An 18,089-nucleotide genomic window follows, 5' to 3' on the forward strand; every position below is an offset into this window, starting at 1 on the left:
ATCATTAATGTATTGGGGCTGAACTCGACGCCGCTGAGGTTTTATAGTCTGAAGACAAGAATTACTCCATGATTGCTGATATGGGAAGGGCATCTCCATATTCTTGTTATCTTCCATCCTATAACGCTTGTGTTCCACATCTGAAGCTTGGTTAACTTGTTGCAGCCTTTTCAAGGACTTAGTCATGATTTGGGTTATCTGTATATCCAAGAGTTGCTCTATGTTCAATTGAGATGAGCGATTGTCGGAGGGTTAACTCCTGTCGCAGGGATCCTGAGGGACCCCTTTTTAGAGATTCGGCCGGGGGGATGATCCTGAATATGTTCGTCGGAGAAATAAATGGGTATAAATGCGATGGCCGGCGGGGTGGAATGATCTAGTGCGGAACGAATTAAATGCACTAGTATTTAGACAGGTTCGGGCCGCACGGAGGCGTAACACCCTACTCCTGTATGGATACTATAAATGCCCTGAGAATGTCCCTCAAGGATGTTGCTGGTTACAAGATGTTTGTCTATCCTAGAGCCTGAGGCTTCTTGTTCTTCGGTCTGTGTGTATCTGTTGGCTGTGGGTGCTCTTGGCCTTCTCTTCCCTTCTCTACCCACTTCCTCTGGGATTGCTCTGAGATTGTTTTTGCGTCTGTTCTGATATTGAACCTTCTCCGCTTTGTCCGTGCTGTCGGCTGCTTTAAATACCCGCCGGCAGTAGCGTGCCCCGAACGGGAGGGCACGAGTTCCAAGACACCATAAATGGAAAGGGCGTCATCATAGCCTCTGCGCAAAGTGACCGGGGGTGGAAAATGCACCCCATGCCCGGTCATCCGTCACCATAAATGCACTGGCAACGGGCGCCGTGGAGCGGGCCCACTGGGCAGCTGCAGAGCGGCCCAGTGTGCCCGCCTTGTCTTGTTCTCCTGCCACAGCAGCGCGGCAGATGGAACGCCTCGGCCCTCACGACGTTATCCCGAGACGGGCCGGATGGCACGGGATGGGACCCGTGCATTTAATGACCCCACGCCTTCTGCCAGAATGTGGCAAGAACTGACACCGAGCGTGATGGGAGCAGATGGAGGTGATAGGCCACGCGCACTCTTAAATGCGGCCTCGGGCTTTTGACTGGCTGACACCTCATCAGTGGGCCCCTGTGGGGGCCACTGTCAGGGGGCTTCCTGAGTCGTCGGGGAACCGAGTGCTCGAGGGCCACTGTTCACCTCCCCGAGCACTCTCTCCCGAGAATGCCCTTCTTCGGTCCTCGGGGAACCGAGTGCTCGGGGGCTACTGTTTACCTCCCCGAGCACTCTCTCCCGGGCACGCTTGTACGGATCCTCGGGGGACCGAGTGCTCGGGGGCCGCTGCACGCAGCCCCGAGCACTCTCTCCTGAAACTTCCTTCAGCGGGTCCTCAGGATACTTAGGTGCCTAGGGGGCCACCGCTCGCGGCCCCGGGCACACTTCTCCCGGTACTTAGCTTCCCTGGTCGTCGGAGGACTCGAGTGCTCGAGGGTCACCGTAGACCTCCCCGAGTAATTTCTTCCCGGCACTTAGACTTCGCAGATCATCGGGGAACTTGGGTACTCGGGGACCACTGACTGTGGCTCCGAGCGCCCTCTCCCGGGACTTAATCTTTTTGCCTCGCGGAGGAGACCCCGCGGGATGGCGCCACATGGTGGATCGCTGGCCTGGCCTCGGGATTCGGGGACCCCGGGTTCCTGATTCACCGACAGCGATGTTCAGGCAGTGGCTGGTTGTCATTGCCGTTGTTGCTACCTTTATCAAGCTGGCCTTCCTTTGAATTTTCCATCTGATAAGTGTTGAGGAGGAAGGTTGGGGCAAGAAAAAAGGATTAAAAGGAGAAAACCCAACTATACTATTAGCTATAGAGATATATAAGGAATGTCGTTATTAGTAGATGCTAAAGCATCCCACAACGCACTCAAGCACTCAAACAGAAATCAAAATCACACAAGGCACACAACACAAACACACACTACTAACATAGTTCTAACGCTTCTGAAGATTAGGGGAAATCCTCCTATGACTCAAAAAACCAAAACCGATAGAAGCGCGGATGTGAATCTTCATGTCTTCAGTGTTGTGGTAGATTATACTTCCTTGTAGCAAAATGTCTTAAACTTCATCATCGGAATCTTCATACAAGGTAGAAGCATCAAGTGAGATCTTCAAGTGCATCCTTCTCAATCGAAGAAACTGTGATTGTTTAACAACTAAACTTTTTGAAAAGAGGGGGTGCTGGAAATTTATTTTGGTCGATTGATTGAAGTAGGTAAGTGGAGAGAGAAACTGAGAGGTTAGAAAAGCATGAGGATGGTTTGTTTTCAAAATAATCCTTTAAAATATGACCTTATGGAATGACCATTCTATCTCGGCTTGCGCCCTATGGTTAGTATAGCTCTGATTCCACCTCTATCACATCTGGTTTTAACGGACAAAACCAGATGCGGCTTATGTGTGACCAGGATGTTTAACACACATAAGGATGTCACAGATGAAGTAACAAAAGCAATACTTTTATAGAATAAATATTTAACTCTTACAGCAATTGACATATATTATCTTCTATCTATAGCGAAATAGAAGCACTGGTGCCCAACAACACCGCAGGCAATTGACCGGGAGACACATGCCTAGAACGTCATATCCTCGTGTTGATAGTCTTCAACATCTTTACTCACTGAGCAGCACCACACATATCGTATGGCATAGGAAAATAGGAAGTGTGAGCACATAACGCGCTCAGCAAGTATATAGGAGAATAATGATATGCAGGTTTATAATAATGACAGGCTAACACAAGGTATATTTGCATAAATGCGATAAAATAAAAGGTAATTGGACTCAAAAGCATTAAGTAGTTATTACATGAAAGTAACCCATATAACCCAGCAACTGATATCCGATGTAACCACCTTGCAAACAAAAAATATCTAGTACCACCAGTACCATAACTAAAATCATAACTATAACCATAACCAACTAATCATGTGAGGATCCAAGTCTCCTATAACTGTGAGTATGACTGTTATAACAGTTTTAGACTATGCAGAGGTTGTCCAACTTTACCCATGAGTCATGATCAGCTCTTTCACCGGCACCCGTTGGTACCTTATAAACTTCTGAGGTGTGCGCCAAGAGATCACTATAAAGCATGGTCCATCAATTTGGTCCTAGTACCCCAATGAATGCAAGCGAGGTGTCTAACCAATATGCAAAGCCTTACCCATATAGGCCACGTGGTTGATACAGTATTTTTTAGGTTATCGCTGCACGAACCAGTCCTTCTTTGTGACACTTGGACAAAGACTACTCAATAGGGTAATAACTAGAAGATGTTAACCTATCATTTTAGCTTGGAACATATTCACAAGCCCACACACTTACCATCATCATCCTACCATTTTTTGTCCAAGTCCTAGGATTTCATATTACTATATCAAGTTCACCATCATCATTACATATGACCACTAATCCTGTAAAAGGCACTTCCCAACATGCTAACAGCACAGCTAAGCAAACCTACCTAATAGACTCACATCAACTACCACATAGGCTTCAAGAGATGTAATGAAAAAACTAGAGCAAACCCTAACATAGGTGACTACCCATCAAACTGACACGACATGCAATTTGTAAAACAAAATAATTTAAAAACATGAGAGCAATATGATCAAGAAGTACACTTGCCTTTCACCCAAATGCTACTCAGTGATGTTGAAACCTTGGTCTTAAAGTCCCTCGAACTGATCTGAAGCGTTATCAACTAATCGTGAATTCTATCGACAAACAAAAGTAACATCGAATAAACTCCAAATAGCAAAAAAAAAAAAAGGAATAGAACGATAGACTGGGATTTTTGACTGGGCTGAACAAGGAGAACATAATTGACTGGACTTCTTTCCAAGAAAGATAAAGAGATAGGAACTAGGGATTCACATGAAATGATAGAAACAATTAGTTGAAGCATTAACATGTGTCATCTACAAATTAATATATTATTTTAATATCATAAACCCTTGTTTGTGATACAATGACATATAGATTTGATTAGGACCTGTATGTCATTGCAACAACCATTACTAATCAAAATAATATCTTCATATTGTAGGGATCTAGATGTTAATAAAGTATCAGTCGGGTATGTAGCATAGGCGATTTCTTCAGTAATAAATATCACAATTTCTGTAAAATTTTAACGAATTTGCTTGGTTCAAACAGAATAAATTGGAATTATTGTCAGTAAAGCATCCTTGAGATGAATCTTCTCATAACAAAAACAATAAGAAAAGATTTTATCATAACCTCGAAAGGTTGCAGCGCCTGGCCTGGACGGCGGCCGCTCCGGCGAGCTCAGTCTCCATTGGTGGGCGCCGCGCCAAGCTGCTTCGCGATACTTCTCAGCGGGCCCCTGCATCCGTGGTCGTGCTCCCTGACCAGTAGCTTGACATGCGCGCCGATTTTGGTGCGGACCAGTCTCATGACTGATTCGGATGAAGTGATACCGATCGAGTCGGAAGTTGGAACCGAGTCGGAAGTTGGAACCACACCACTGATTCGATCGGATGGCATCGCCTATATATGTCGTAACGAGATGCCCCATGTTTCCACCGTATCCTAGCTAGCTATTCGTCCAAGCGCCATGGCCGCCGTCCGTTCCGTGTGGTCGGACAACTTCGCCGCCGAGTCCGCCGTCCTCTTCGACGTCGCGCCGCACGCCACCCACGTCGCGTTCAACGTGCAGTACCCTGGCTGCATCTTCCACGGCGACGGCAAGACCCACTACACGAACCTCACCGCTGAGGAGCGCTACGCGCTCGTCCGGGCGAACGTGAACCCCCTCCAGCCGCTGCAGGTCGGCCTCGCCGTCCGCACCGACGATGGCCGGCTCCTCGCGTGGGAGTTTAACCTCTCCAACTTCGACATCGCCTCCGACGTCTGCTACCGCTGCGCGCCGGACTCCATCGCGTACCTCGCCAGCCGCGGGGTCGACTTCTGGAAGCTGAAGTACGATGGGATCCCCGGGTACAGGCTCCGGTGGCTGCTCCGGGACTCCGGCCTGATCAGAGCCCGGCCGGCGTGGGCCACTTTCGCCGGCGCGTTCCACGTCGCCTACTTGCTCAAGATCATGATCGGCGAGTATCTTCCCACCAACCTCGACGGCTTCATGAACCTGGTGCGCCAGAAGATCGGCGCGCACGTCTACGACGTCAAGCTCCTGGCCAGAGAGCACGACCACGGATGCAGGGGTCCGCTGAAGCTAATCGCGAAACAGCTGGGCGCCGCGCCGAGCGTGGAGGCGGAGACGGCGCTTGCCGGAGAGGCTGCCGTGCTGGCGTTGCAGTCTTTCGAGGTTCTTAAGGACAAGCTTGGAAACAACACTGGCAAGTACAGCAGCGAGCTGTGCGGCATCCAGACTTTCTAGTACAGTCACCATGACGCAAGATGGATGATGCAACTGGTTAGAGCAATTCAGGGAGAATTCGAGGCACAGATGCTAAGGTCTTCGTTCTGTAGCTTCGTTAGCATCTTTTGAGACCCACCATTTACAGGTCTGCGATACATGTAAAATAATTCTGATATTTCTGTATTCAGATTAGGCCTGGTTTATGTTTCGCGAACCAGCAGATAAGAATTTGTAACAAAGTCAATTGAACAAATTTGTAACGCAACAGTAGATACTATTGCCACTGGACACCAACTGTAGAATCCCAATCACAGCCATCAAAATTGCGCATACCGTGCTTGCAGAGCTGCAATTAACTCACGAAACGAAGGTGAAGCGCAGTAACTTGCTTACACTGGGTCATGGATGATCACAAACGCTACGTCTCAAAAATTTATCAAGCATAGACAACATCACAACATAAACCATAACATGAGCCTGAAGCACCTGAGATGCAACCACCAAAAAGCCATGTCTTTTTTCTCACGACAAAAAAGAACATGGCTTGTAATGTTTAAATAGTTTCAAGGCTACTTGTGAGCTAGTCCGTATCTTGAGATAAAAACATCAAGAGTTTCGAAAAACTTCTGAACTGAGTCAAGAGATACAATGGGAAGGGCAAAACTACGCTGTCATAAAGGCATAGAGTTTCCTGCAAAATAATGTAAGGCAACCTCGTGTCAGAATATACTGCTCTAATGCATCCAGGATACTGACAACTGTTACTGTATATATAGGCACATTGATGAAAAGACCTTAGAAAATAGGATAAATAAAGTTGCCTATGACAGTACATGGATAAGTGTGCAAGATTATCACATCAGTCCATAATAATGATAAAAGAAGAAAAAGAGGACTAAAACATAGTGCATGAAAAAGCACAGCATAAATGGTTAAATTTAAAAATCACTCTAGGTGTATTCTTCCTCTCCACTTCATCTTCAAGCTTGAGCCAATGTAGTGAGTTAGCTCTTGCCGCACCTTGTTTGGGGAAGATATTTTCTTCCCCCAACAGCTGGCGCCATTCATAGGGACCTAGAACGGTTTATCACTCAGAGAGGCAGGATGCCACCTAAGAAAAAGACTGTCAAAGGAGTGGCCTAAGTGGCTGGCTCCACGGTGATACCTGCACGAAAGTCCGCACGGCAGCCATGGCCAAATGCGTGTTATGCCGACATTGGCGCCCCAATCGAGGGCAACAATGAGTCCACGGTTGGGCGCAACGAGGGTCCCATGGCAACCGCTGACATGGTCGCAATCCTGACTACGGCTGATGTTGGGGGCCCCACAGGTTCGGAGGCCCTTCAGCAATAGTACGGCGAGAACATCGCAACACCCCAAAGGGCTACGGCTGAGGCTGTAGTTGTACATACCGCCACAATCAGCCTGCATGCACATGTGGTGGCCCTTCAGGTCCAATTGGAGGAGCTGCAGGCAGGCCTTCGAACCGAGTAGTAGAATACGGTCATAAATGAGGTCGCTCCTAGGATGGCTGATGTTGTGGCATCCCGAGCTCCGGGGGCTGGCGCGGGCAGAATCTGTGCCCCTCATCGTTCCCTAACATCACCCCCAATTAGTCTGCATGCAGTTGAGTCTCAAGGCCATCAGTGCGAGGCTCCGCTCCTAGACCCCGACTCTCCCCTGCAGGTCATGCCCTTCCTAGACGGGTTCTGGACCCCCAAACTTCCTAAGATTAAGGGCGATTTGGACCTAGATAAGTTTGTTTGCTCATACGCCCACGCTATCAAGGTCAACGGTGGCGGGAAGACCACAATAGCCAAGTGCTTCCCTCTCGCCTCAATGGTTCTGGGCACTGGAACCAGGGGCCATTCACCTAGGACCATCTCCGAGATGCCTTTTGAAACAACTTTCAGGGAACCTTTGTTGAGTCAGTGACCTCTGGGAGCTTTTTGTTGTCAGGTAACAGCCAACAAAACCGTCTGGGAGTACTTTCGAAGGTTTGCCCAAACTAAGGCCCAGATAAAAGGCATCTCAGAGTCATCAGTCATCGACGTGGCAACCCAAGGTCTAGCCTCCGGGCCCCTCTTCTACTGCACCGATGTTCAGTGCACACGGTGGAAGCCACGGAGGCTATCATAGCCCCCTCCATCAAGCCCGCGTGGCCAACCTCACAAGCAAGGTCCTCTTGGGCCCTGTCGTCTATCCCAGCAAAAAGGGGCTTCAGTGAGGCCAAGGGCTCCATAGGGCACAAATTCCGATAGCGCCAACAACACAACATTCAAAACATCAACCACATGCGAGGTGCTCCAAACCCGCCCCGAACTAGTGGGCGCGGCTGAGGGTGCTTTGGCGCCTTCCCTGAGCGGCAGCGCACCCTGCATGGGGCTGGATGTGCCCATAATAATGAGGACTGTCGGGCCCTCGTAACATTCTGTGAGGAGTAATTTGAGTGGCCCGAAGGGCGTAGGCCTGCAGTGGGCCACCAAGTGGGTCACCTGGCCTTACCAAACCCTCCTTAGCTAGCTTTACCCCCTCCACCTCTGCCACCCATGGTGCAGCATATCAAAGAGGGAGACCTTGCCAGGCATGTGGTACATGCCATAACAAGAGAGGGAACCTTCGCTGGCTCCTCGAAGAAGCGACATCTTGACTACATGCAGAGGTTCAACCATGTTGAGGCAACCAGCATCCACCATCGAGTTTAGGGATGGGCTAAAGCCCATATGACCTTCCCTCACACCGACTCCCTAGTCATCACAGTCAACATCACCAATGTCGAAGTCCGGAGGGTGTTGGTTGGTAGAGGAAGCTCCGCTGATCTTCTCTTCGTGCACGCCTTCGATCAGCTTCGCATCTCATGGGGCCAACTCTCTCCAGCCCAGAGGCCCCTCTAGGGGTTCAACGGGGCCCTGGGTGCCCTGGGTCAAATAGATCTTCCCGCCACCTTCAACGAGGGCTCCACTGTGTGGACCAAGGTGATCACCTTCGATGTTGTGGATGTACCCTATGCATACAATGTCACCCTAGGCTGGGACACTCTGAACAAATTTAGAGCAGTCTGATGGGAGTATGCCCAATCTTCTGAAGCTAATATGGTAAGCCAATTGGTGGATTTTCAATGTTGATGATCCAAAAGGCTCTGACTAGAACAGATCGAAAACCCTTGCAACCACTAGACCACTACTCTGTGGTTATCAACCGTGCTAAGACGTAGTTGACCTCACCGAGAAGGCTTTTCCTATAAGCGAATCGAGAACACAAGAAACAACAGGTATGTGCAATCTAAATATTGCTAATTACCAATGAAGTACTCGAGTTGGGGTTCCACAAACCGAACAAGTGGCAAAACTGTCTAAAATAGAATAATTTAAGCAAAATCCGAGTCTAAACTATAATAGATATTGTATGTATATAGGGAGGATGTGAGGCGGTCGACCTAGGGTTGTGCAGCCATAGAAAGACGTGTACAGAACTTGGACACCGACCTCAACATACTTACAAGACCCGACAAGGCCGACAACGGTAACACAATACCTTATTTCATTGACCCTGATTAATATATAAGTAATCTATGGTGAATATTAGATCAATTATAAAGGTCTCATCATAAGCTTTCCAGCAAGTTTAAGAACACCTCAATTGGACTATGTATGCAAAAGTTATGCCCATTTTATTGATGTGTTGTCGTGAGACTCTGAGTAGACTTAGGGGTTTGAGTAGGACTCAACTTGGAGTCTGAGTAGACTTGTCCTTCGAGTGATGATGTCCAGACAAGCTTTGTGTTGCTTCTTGCATATTCCCAAGTAACAAAATATCACAAGAATTTAGTAGCAACCCATCCAAGAAAGTACGAACAACGAGGAACGAGTTCAACGGATGGTTTAATTGTCATGCACGTGCTCTTGTAATTGGTCATTGTATCTCTTGAGGAGTAGTGTTGCATGTATCTAAACGAGTGAGGTCCTCATAATCCTCCCCCTCTTGAATTAGAGTCGTCCTCGACTCAAGTTCATCTTTTTCTCCTAACTATAGCTTCAAATCTGAAATGTTAAATGTGGGACTAACCCCAAAATCTGCAGGTAGATTCAATTTGTATGCATTGTTATTGATTTTCTTAATTATCTTAAATGCACCATCAGATCTAGGCATTAACTTTGATTTTCTTAATTCTGAAAACCTATCCTTTCTCAAATGCAACCAAACCAAATCACCCGGTTCAAAAATTTATTTCTTTCCAACCTTTACTTCCAGCAATCCTATACTTTTCAGTCATGCTCTCTATATTCATTTTAGTTGTTTCAGGCAGCTTAAGGATAAAGTCAGCGCATTTCTTAGCATCCAAATTAAGTCTTTCAGAAGTAGGCAAAAGTAGTAAATCACTGGAAGCATGGGGATTAAATCCATACAGTACCTGAAACGAACTTACCTTAGTGGTGGAGTGTACCGACCTGTTGTAAGCAAATTTAATATGCGGTAAACACTTATCCCACATTCTCAAATTCTTCTTTAGAATAGCTCGCAACATGATGGATAATGTGTGGTTGATGACCTCTATTTGACCATCAGTTAGGGATGACATGTAGTAGAAAATAACAGCTTTGTCCCTAATTTGTTCCAAAGTGATCTCCAAAAGTGGCTCAAAAACTTTACGTTATGATCCGAGATGATAGTATAAGGAACTCCATGCAGTAAAACGATTTCCTTGAAAAACAAAGCATCTATGTTTGTAGCATCATCGCTCTTGTGACAAGATATAAAATGCGCCATTTTAGAAAATCGATCCACAACTACAAATATGATATCCCTCCCTCTCTTTGTCCTAGGCAACCCAAAAACAATATCTATATGAATATCCTCTCATGGTACACTAAGAAAAAAAAGAGGCATGTAAAGACCATATGGATTTAAGCGAGACTTAATTTTATTGCAAATAGTGCAGTGTGACACGTAGAGTTCGACATCGCGTCTCATCTTTGGCCAAAAGAAGTGGGCAGCTAGCACATCTTCAGTCTTCTTTGCTCCAAAATGTGACATCAATCCTCCTCCATGCGCCTCCTGCAACAACAAAAGATAAACGGAGCTAAGTTAGAATGCCTAGCTTGTTAGCACGATAGAGCAATCCATCATTCAGCACATATTTATTCCATGTTTTTCCTTCTTTACAATGTCCAAGCACTTCTTTAAAGCCTAAATCAGCAGTATATAAGTCCTTAATAGTCTCCAAACCAAAAATCTTATGATCAAATTGAGATAACATTGTATAACACCTAGAAAACGCATTGCTTATTTAGTTTAGCTTGACTTCTAATATGTTTCAATGATTCATATTCAAAATGTACAACAAATTTTTTGGGCCATAGATAATGTTACCAAGTTTCAAGCATATGAACTAAAGTATACAATTCTTTATCATAAGTAGAATGATTCATACTTGGCCCACTTAATTTCTTGCTGAAATAAGCAACATGTTTACCTTCTTGAATTAGCACAACTCCAATTCTAATCCCGTTTGCATCACATTCTAGCTCAAAAGTCTTACCGAAATCCAGGAGTTGGAGCAATGGAGCATGGCTGAGCTTCTCTTTCAACAACTTAAATGATTTTTCTTGTGCAGGTCCCCATTTGAAAGCTACCCCTTTCTTTGTCAATTCATTCAATGGGGGAAGCAATGATGCTGCAATCCAACACAAAATGTCGGTAGAACCCCACAAGGCCATGAAAGCTTCTCACCTGCGTAATAGTCTCAGGGATCAGCCAACTCTTCATGGCTTCAAATTTTGCCTCATCTACCTCTATTCCCAATGGAGTAACAACATAGTCAAGAAAAGAGACTCGATCTATGCAAAAGGTGCACTTTTTGAGGTTACCAAACAAACATGCATCTCTCAAAGCCTTAAAAATAGCACATAGATGTTCAAAATGTAGTTCACATGACTTGCTATAAATCAAGATATTATCAAAAGAAACCACCACAAATTTTCCAATGAAAGCATATAAAGCTCCGTTCATCAATCGCATGAAATTACTTGGTGTATTAGTTAACCCAAAAGACATGACTAACCACTCATACAAGCCAAATTTAGTTTTAAATGCAGTTTTCCATTCATCTCCAAGTTTCATTCTAATCTGGTGGTATCCACTTCACAAGTTAATTTTAAAGAAAATTATAGAACCACTCAATTCATCAAGCATGTCATCTAGCCTAGGGATAGGATGACAGTATCTTATAGTAATATTATTGATAGCTCTACAATCAACACACATATGCCAAGTACCATCTTTCTTAGAAACCAAAATAATAGCAACATCACAAGGAGTAAGGCTTTCTCGTACATACCCGTGATCCAAAAGGTCTTGGACTCATCGCTATATTTCCTTAGTCTCCTCCAGGTTGGTCCTATATGCGACACGATTTGGCAAGGTCACTCCCAGAATCAAATCAATTTGATGTTCTATCTCTCGAATAGGTGGTAATCCCGGGGGTACCTCAGCTACAAATACATCTAGAAACTCCTGTAAAAGGTTATCAACACCAGGAGGTAAAGAGCTAGATATATCCTTGAGTGAAACTAAGGCATCTTTGCATATCAAATCATAGCATATCAGCATATTTTCATAAATTTCAGTAAGGTCAGATTCAGTGGCAAGCATAACACACCCTTTAAATTTAATTCCATCAGACTTAGAAGTTGTTATCACTTTCTCCTTTTTGGGTGGGAGAACATGTTTCACTACTTGCTGATTTTCATATTCATGCTCATGCTCTTTTCTCTTATTTTTAGCTATCTCCTTTTCACATTTCACAATTTCAGCAAGGGTCAAAGGTAGAAAAGTTATTTTCTTTCCTTTATGCATAATTGTGTACTTATTACTTCTACCATGATGTGTTCCATCAGTATCAAACTTCCATGGTCATCTTAACAAAAGTTAATATGCTTGCATGGGCACTACATCAAAATCAGCACAATCATGGTACAAACCAATAGAAAAATACACCCTAACTATTTGCATTACCTTCACCTTACTGCTATTGTTGAACCATTGAATGTGGTATGGGTGAGAATGTGTTTTTGTCGGTAAGGCAAGCTTCTCGATCAAATCTGAACTTACCTAGTTGTTGCAACTCCCTCCATCAATAATGACTCAAACACGGTAATCCTTGACTATGAGGAACATCTGAAATAAATTGTTGCATTGTAGTTATTCTGCTTTCTCCATTTGAGTGCTTAACACTCCTGCATAATGAGGATCCTATAATCCTCCGTGGCAATGGCACCAAATTTTTCCCCATGATCGCTATCCATCTCATGTTTGTCCTCATCACCTGCATGGTTAGCTACAAAAGCATAATCATCCTTGACATTACTAGTACTTACATATTCACTGTCTTCTGTTACAAAGTATGCTCGCTAACATGGGCAATCCTTCATGACATGGTCTATTCACTTGCATCGGCGGTATAAAATCCTCATTGTACAACCCGTAGAAGCAACCGAAGAAGAGCTCTTGGTTGGAGCCAACATGCTAGTTGATTTGCTTACCTCGAGTGCTTGTGACAGTGTTGGAGGTGTTGTTGGGTGCTTTCTACTCAAGAAAGGGGCAGCAGACCATGTAGCGGAAGGCAGGGCTATTTTGACTTGTCCCAGAGTTGATCTTCATGTAATCGTGCTTCCAAAATTGTTCCTTGGCCTCTTTTATCATCCCTGCAATTCTTTTTCTACCAAACATGCAAGTTGGAAAAATCTAGCAATACTAGCATATTCTTTGTAATCAACTATGTCTTGAATTTCACACTTTAACCCTCTATAAAAGTGTGCTATTGCAGCCTCTTCATCCTCAATAATATCACAACACAACATACTAATTTGTAGCTATTGATCATACTCTTCTATAGATCTATTACATTGGTTTAAGCGCTATAATTTCTGACGCAAATGGTGTTTAAAAGAGGGTAGAACAAATTTGTTATGCATAGAACCTTTAAAGCATCCCATGTCGTAGGCGCTAACCCATCATCGCATACCCTATTCTACCAGATGATGGAAAAATCTTTGAATTCACTAGTAGCTTGCCTAACTCGATGCACCTCAGAAACTTATTGAGCATTAAATTTATGTTCTACCATCATCTCCCAATCTAAATACATTATAAACACCCGCAAAATATGATATGGTAAACTTAACTTTACCAAATGGATCATCATTGACACGTGCATTATGTTGCTAAAAATTATTACCTCTCATACCTTGACGGTTGAAGTTCTTGCCTCAAAAGCATCAAAAGCATTGTGTTCTTGCCTCAAAATTTCATCATCCACGGTGGACTCCTCATGTTCATGGGATGCATCATGAGGGTCCATACGCCTATCGTTGAGTGGTTGATTGACCAACTAATCAAAGCATGTATTGAGCATTGCAACACTATCGTTGAGTCATTGCAATGTGGTATTTGTTTCTACAAACTTCTTATCGATGTCATCATTAATAGCTTGTCGATGTTCATCCAATACCATCATAAGTTCTTCCCTTAGAACACACTCTTGCTTATTCGATGCTTCACCTGCCATGGTTAGTAGCAATCAAGAGACAACAAAACTTCTTGTCCCTGTGAACTACTAGGTGATGGAGGTGGAGGTGGAATCACACACTCAAGCGTCTTACCATGCTCTTGCAAGTGTTCTTACCAATCACAACAAGCAGCAGAACCGGTGACTGGTTCGTGATAACTTATGAGGTGCGAGTGAGGTGGTTGCAAGTGGAGAACTATTCTGATCCAGAGAAGATGGAGCTTGGACAGGCAATATTTAGTAGCAAGGAATAGCAATTAATGAAATCAGATTAGCAAAGCTGAATAAAAGTTCACATTACTCATCACAATTGCTTGCCCGAACGTGTTCCTAGAACTAGTTCAAGCAAGCTAAAAAAATAGGATAAATATAAGCACAATGGAACAAAATTTGCAATGCAGATTGAATTCTCTTTCTTTCTTCTTCTTTTCCTTCTTTCTGAATTCTCTCTTTTTTTACCTTTTTTTAGCACTCTTTGCTTCTTGCTTTCTTTTTTTCTTTTTTCCTTTTTTGTGAATGTGACACGAACTCAAAACTCTTCTACTACCTTTTCTAGGTCCAAGAAGGTGAGTAGGTCACAAACTTTCTCGGACAATGTTCAATATGAAGGTGCATGGGGATGTTTGAGAGAAACCATAAATAGAAAAACTCCAACTAGATTGTGGAGGCCAAACCGAGCTGGTGGTCGAATCCGACTGGATGGTTGAACCCGAGTAGGTGGTCAAATCTAATTAGGTGGTCAAACTCGAGTAGGTGGTCGAATCCCACTAGTGGTCGAACCCGAGTAGATGGTAGAAGTGACTAGTGGTCGAATCTAAGTAGATGGTCGAAGCAACTAGTGGTCGAACCCGAGTAGATGGTCGACATGACTAGTTGTTGAACTCGAGTAGGTGGTCAAAGTGACTTGTGGTCGAACCTAAGTAGATATTCAACACGACTAGTAGTCAAACCTGAGTAGGTGGTCAAAGTGACTAGTGGTCGAACCAAAAATACTCAACAACTAAAACAACAAAGACTCGATGCTAGAAACTAGAATACAATGACTAAGACCAGGAAAAAAAGACATGGATGATGGACTCAAACTTAACAAAATGAAAACTAAAAACAAAACTACGAAAGGCACAAAGTGGTTTGGACAACAGAAAAATGAAGATCTAAATCTTTTTGTGCGGCAATTTTCTGGACTCTAGGTAAAGGAACATGGCTAAACAAAGGGGATACCCGAGATTACTTAACATGCAACCGAAGCTCTAATACCACATGATGGGAGTATGCTCGATCTTCTGAAGGTAAATGATAAGTCGATTGGTGGAGTTTCGACGTTGATGGTCCAAAGGCTCTGACCAGAATAGATAAAAAACCCTCACAACAACTACATTACTCTGTGGTTATCAATTGTGCTAAGACGGAGTTGACCTCACCAAGAAGGATTTTCCTGCAAGTTTTTCTTTTTCATTGTTGATACTAGCAAGACCTAGCCAGATGATGATGTCTTTGGAAAGCCTATCAAGAGTAGCTCGGCATCGGGAATCTATGAAGGTCCCTCTCTTTCACCTGGGAAAGGCCGCCTTGATCAATGAGAAATTGAACGAAAAACCCGCGAAAACAATCCAATCTTCAGTGAGTGCATTTCTATTTAGGACTAAAGTCAATAGAATAGTTACGAATCAAGAGCACAAGTAAGAACAGGTAGATACAATCTGAATATTGCTAATTACCAATGAAGTAATCGAGTTGGGGTTCCACAAACTGAACAAGCCGCAAAATTATATAAAACAGAATATCTAAGCAAAACCCAAAACTAAACTATGAAGGCTATTGTATTTATATTGGGGGGCATGAGGAGGTTGACCTAGAGTTGTGTAGCCATAGAAAGAGGCGTACACAACCTAGACTCCAACCTCAACACGCTTACAAGACCCGACAAGGCCCACAATGGTGACGCGTCACCTTATTTCATTGACTTAGATTAATCTATAAGGAATATATGGTAAAGACTAGATCCATTAGAAAGGGCTGATCATAATCTTTCCAGCAAGTCCAAGAACACCTCAATTGGACTCCGTATGCAAAAGTTATGCCCGTTTTGTTAACATAGTGTCCTGAGACTCAGAGTAGACTTTGGGGTTCGAGTAGGACAAGTCCAAGAACACCTCAATTGGACTCCGTATGCAAAAGTTATGCCTGTTTTATTGACATGGTGTCCTGAGACTCAGATTAGACTTTGGGGTTCGAGTAGGATTCGACTTGGAGTCCAAGTAGACTTGTCCTTTGAGTGATGGGATCCATACAAGCTTGTGATGCTTCTTCCATATTCCTAAGAACCAAAACATCACAATAATTTAGTAGCATCTCATCCAAGAAAGTATGAATAGCGAGGAATGAGTTCACCTGATGGTTTAATTGTCACGCACGTGCTCTTGTAATTAGTCCTTGTATTTCTTGAGGAGTAGTGTTGCACGTATCTGAAGAAGTGATGTCCACATCATGGTCCCCCATCACAACTACCTCTGCATGAAGATGCTAGGCCCCCATGGGTTGATCTTAGTCCATGGTGATCAAGGCTTGCCTAGGCGCATAGAACATAAGCACCCTACCCCACTCAACGGCCATCGCATCCACAATGTGGCTAAAGGGCCCCTCGAAGACTCCCCTTTGGCGTGCCTCAAGCACCATGGCACTCTAAAGTCATGGCTGGAGGGGGATGTGAGGCATGTCCCATCAAGTATGGGCCACCCTGACAAGACATTTCAGATCGGGGCAGACTTCACTTCGGAGCAGGAAACCCAACTCCTAGATGTCCTGCAGGCCAACATCGATGTCTTTGCATGGTCTTCATAGGACCTCCCTGGGTCGACCGCCACATCATTGAGAATGCCCTATGGGTTGACCCGCAAGCCAAGCCTGTACGTTAGGGGCTCCGCAAGCTATCCTCCAAGCGAGCGGAGGCCGCGAAGGAGGAAATCCAGAAGCTGCTAAAGGCCGACGTCATATGTGAGGCCATCCACTCTGAGTGGCTATCGAATCCTAGTTAAGAAGCCTAATGGGAAGTGGTGGATTTGCATTGACTTCACAACGCTCAACAAAGCTTGCCCCCGAGATCCATATTTGCTCCCTTGCATCGACCAACTCATACACTCCCGCTCCGGTTGCGAGTTGTTAAGCTTCCTAGACGCATACTCCAGATACAACCAAGTGTGGATGGTCGGAGGAGACAAAGGTAAAACTAGCTTCGTTACCCTCTTTAGGGTGTACTGCTACATTTGGATACCTTTTGTCCTTCAAAATGCTAGAGCCACCTTCTCCCTCCTAGTATGCAAAATTCTGGATCAACAGTTAGGCTGCAACATGGAAGCTTATGTCGGTGATATCATCGTAAAAAGTAAGCTCGAAGCCAACCACATTGCTGACCTTCAAGAAACCTTCAATTTCCTCCAGGACGCAGGTGTGCAAATCAATCTAGAGAAGTGTGTCTTCGATACCAAAGCTGGCAGGTTGATGGGGTACCTCGTCTCCAAGAGAGGCATCGAGGCCAACCTTAGTAAGATCCATGCCATCATGGAAATGGCACCCCCCCCCCACTAATGCGAAGGGAATCCAATGACTGGCTGGCCGCCTCACAGCCCTCTGTCGTTTCCTCGCTAAGTCTGCTGAGCACAACCTTCCATTCTTCTAAGGGGGTCCGAGCCTTTCAAATGGATGACAGAGTGTTAGGATGCCTTTGAGGCCCTCAAGGCCCACCTTTCCGACATCAAGACACTCGCAATACCCCTCCCTGGTGAAGGGATCCTCTTCTACTTATCCGCCTTCACCTCCACTGTAAGTGTCATGCTCGTGCGGGAAGAGAAGAATGAAGGCTACTCTATTCAGAGGGTTGTCTACTATATTTTAGAGGCCCTAGCTGAGGCCAAACACTCTACATTGAGCTTGAAAAAAATAGGGTGTGCCCTCCTTGTGGCCTCACGCAAGCTCTGGCACTACTTCCACACCCACGACATCATAGTACCAACCTCGTACCCACTGGGCGACATGTTCCATAATTGGGAGGCAACGAGATGCATAGGTAAGTGGGTTGTGGAACTAGCACCCTTGACAGTGAAGTTCAT

General features: G+C 44.7%; 1 protein-coding gene across 1 annotated transcript; it reads left to right on the top strand.

Moving 5' to 3' along the window:
* The first annotated feature begins 4,652 nt into the window (after positions 1–4,652).
* On the top strand, positions 4,653–5,435 carry LOC133927667 (probable CCR4-associated factor 1 homolog 9). The gene has a single exon (XM_062374105.1). It carries the CDS (start codon positions 4,653–4,655, stop codon positions 5,433–5,435), a length of 783 nt encoding a protein of 260 aa, XP_062230089.1.
* The last annotated feature ends 12,654 nt before the right edge of the window (positions 5,436–18,089 follow it).

The sequence above is a fragment of the Phragmites australis genome, chromosome 8, assembly GCF_958298935.1.
Source record: "Phragmites australis chromosome 8, lpPhrAust1.1, whole genome shotgun sequence".
Taxonomy (NCBI): Eukaryota; Viridiplantae; Streptophyta; class Magnoliopsida; order Poales; family Poaceae; genus Phragmites; species Phragmites australis.